This window comes from Hipposideros armiger, unplaced genomic scaffold, assembly GCF_001890085.2.
Source record: "Hipposideros armiger isolate ML-2016 unplaced genomic scaffold, ASM189008v1 scaffold_104, whole genome shotgun sequence".
NCBI classification, from domain to species: domain Eukaryota; kingdom Metazoa; phylum Chordata; class Mammalia; order Chiroptera; family Hipposideridae; genus Hipposideros; species Hipposideros armiger.
The window spans coordinates 2913356-2915959 of record NW_017731454.1 but is presented as its reverse complement, the minus strand read 5'-3'; the positions used below and the strand labels follow the sequence as shown (position 1 = coordinate 2915959).

The following is a 2604-nucleotide window of genomic DNA, read 5'->3' as shown; positions in this document are numbered from 1 at the left end:
CACTTCTCCACTGACTTTAACACCTCTCAGGATATAAAAATGCTTCTGTTTTTAGAATATTTAAACTTTTTTTTTCCTTTAACAAGCTCCTTTCCTCCTTCTAAGGACATAGAATTACCATTGGGAGTAGTTTTCTCTCACTTTTCACTCTTAAAATCTGCATTGAATAAAGCACATAACCTAAATGTTTACATCCAGTATTAACTGACAATGCTGAACGCAGATCTTCATCCTTTAAAACTTTTCCATGATCCCTTATTTAATGATTGCTCATTTTAATTTGGTCTTGATGCTGCTGCTATGTAAATGTCTAATCTAAAGAGGAAAAATAGGAATGCCAAGCAGCTCTGCCATCAACGTGCCCTTTCTGCCACCTTCCCCTCAGTACCAGTACAAGAAGAAGTATGAGAAGAGTAAAGGCCACTACCACACGATCCCCGATAACCTGGAGCAGCTTCATCTGAAAGAGGCCACAGAATTACAGAGTATAGTAAGTTGATCAACACTGACCTTTTTCCTGATGCACAGTTATCTGCAAGGTCAAAACCCTTCATGGACTCCCCCCAGGATCATAGTTGTCGTTTTAGTAACTATTGTTTGAGAAAATGCCCAAAGTTAAAGGGGCTGTGAATTTATTAACATTTTGAAACAAATGTTTACGTTATAAATGATAATGTCATTGACATATACTGGAGAAACAGTGCCTGTGTGTGCAGTATGTGTGATTCGGGTTACTGACAGGGACCGGAAGCCTCATGATGGCATTGCAAGGGGACAGACCCCTTACAGTGACGCTGATGTGCCCATGAGTCTGCACCACCGGTTAGGAAACATCACAATGCATAACACGGGCACTTGGAAGATTTTATGCAGAAAAGTGATATGATCAGATCTACCATTGAAGTAGTCTCTGGGTATTTTAGAAACTGCAAAATTTGTAAAATAAGTAAGATTCTCAGAGGAAAGAACACAGAAAAGGAGCTTGCTATCAAATGACCCTCCTGTATCACAAATCCAGGATTATTTAGATCCCCTGTTGGGCATTAATCAAGAGGGCTAAAATACTGGAAATGTCCATCATATCACCTGGAAAGCAGCATGTGCCCCCAGGCCTCTGTATTGAGGTATCATTACAAGAAAAAGAGCGGTATTGAGCGCTGCCATTAAGATGCTGCATGAANCAAAATGCCACGCTTATGTAGTTTTACTGAACCTATGCCTAGTCCACTACCAAGAACTTACTATACTTACTACCTTGTCCAAGAATTCCTGGAGTCCTGAATCTGATGTGTGTCCATATCTTTCAGAATGTAGTAAGTAGTTCTTAAGAAGATCCAGTCCAAAAGGAAGGCCTTTTTGTGCTGAACCCAGGTTTATATTAGTAGTTGTGGAGGCTGCATTTGTTTGGGAGCCTTTTTGTGGAAAAGGGAGGCATAAATTTTTTTTTTTAATTAAAAAAGTTGAAATTTAAGTTTACTTGAAATTAACAGAAGAAACTGAAGTGAGACCAGTGGAATTGCTGCTCTTCATATAAATGTTTCTCCAGAAAAGAGCTATTTCGAAAAGACAGAAAGAAGAAATTAGCATATTTCTAAAAGAAGCAGATTTTGCGCTCATCCGAGATGGGGCCTTTGCAACTTCTCTTCCTCAGTCTGACCCTGCACATCTAGTTTACTTTGCTTTTCTGCATTTCACAGCTGTTGGGATCAACCCTCGTCTTACGGGTTTCTGTATCCCTTAGAAAAAGTTTCTTTTTCATCCAGACACCAGCTTACTATCTCTGGCTTTCTTTAGAAGGCTTTTCATTTCTTTACTTTGAGAATGAATTTTTTTTTCAGAGAAGAGCCATGGAAGTGTTTATTTACATTTCGTTTTCCTGCTATGCTGTGTTTCTGCTTCCTCCTTTGTGTGTCAGTCTCCGTGTGCCTGCACTGTGCAGTACTGGCTGCATGCTTATGTTTTCTATGCATTTCCACTCTAGATGTATTCCAAATACACGAGTCTCAGCATTTTGAATGCATTTTCTTTGAGGTGGCAGATTTCACTGTTCTTAGCACTTGAGTGGTCTCATTTTGTGTCTGTTCTGCTGGGTATGTAAAGTTGTGGGGAAGTGAAGTACAGTGATGAAGCATGAGGTGTACTGGTTTTAAATGTCTACAGAATGAAATTTCTGGGTGACTGGATTCTGGTGTGCTAACTTTGAATGAGTGGATCTTTCATCCCACCAATAACAGAAATTCTAGGTTTCCCGGGTAGGTAAATATTGCCCTTTTAGTTGGACATCTAGAGAGAGCTCATTTTTCATTCTTCCTAAAATGGAACTCCTAGGGGCATTCTACTTCTAGACTTAATCCTAGAGTATTCTTGAAAAAAGCATCAGTCTGTTTTTCAGTCAGAAATGTTTCTATCACTTTCAGTTTATTCTGAATTTTCTTATAAATAAAACATCTTTAGCTATTTTAGCTAGTATAATGACTGTCTCTTCCTTTTATTGAATCAAATCATATTTATTGAGCAACTATTAGTGACTGGAGTTATACTTGTTTTTTAAATTGAAGTAATTTTGTCCTTTGCATAGCCTTTGTTTTTAATTTTTATAAATAT

The 2604-nt window shown here is 38.2% G+C and overlaps 1 protein-coding gene across 1 annotated transcript in view; it reads left to right on the top strand.

Annotated features, from left to right (window-relative positions):
• Nucleotides 1-2604, top strand: part of NEB (nebulin) — a 214711-nt gene that overhangs the window by 177472 nt on the left and 34635 nt on the right. The window contains exon 138 of the mRNA XM_019646509.1: nt 322-490. Coding sequence (XP_019502054.1) covers nt 322-490 — 169 coding nt within the window. The remainder of the gene's footprint in view (nt 1-321; nt 491-2604) is intronic.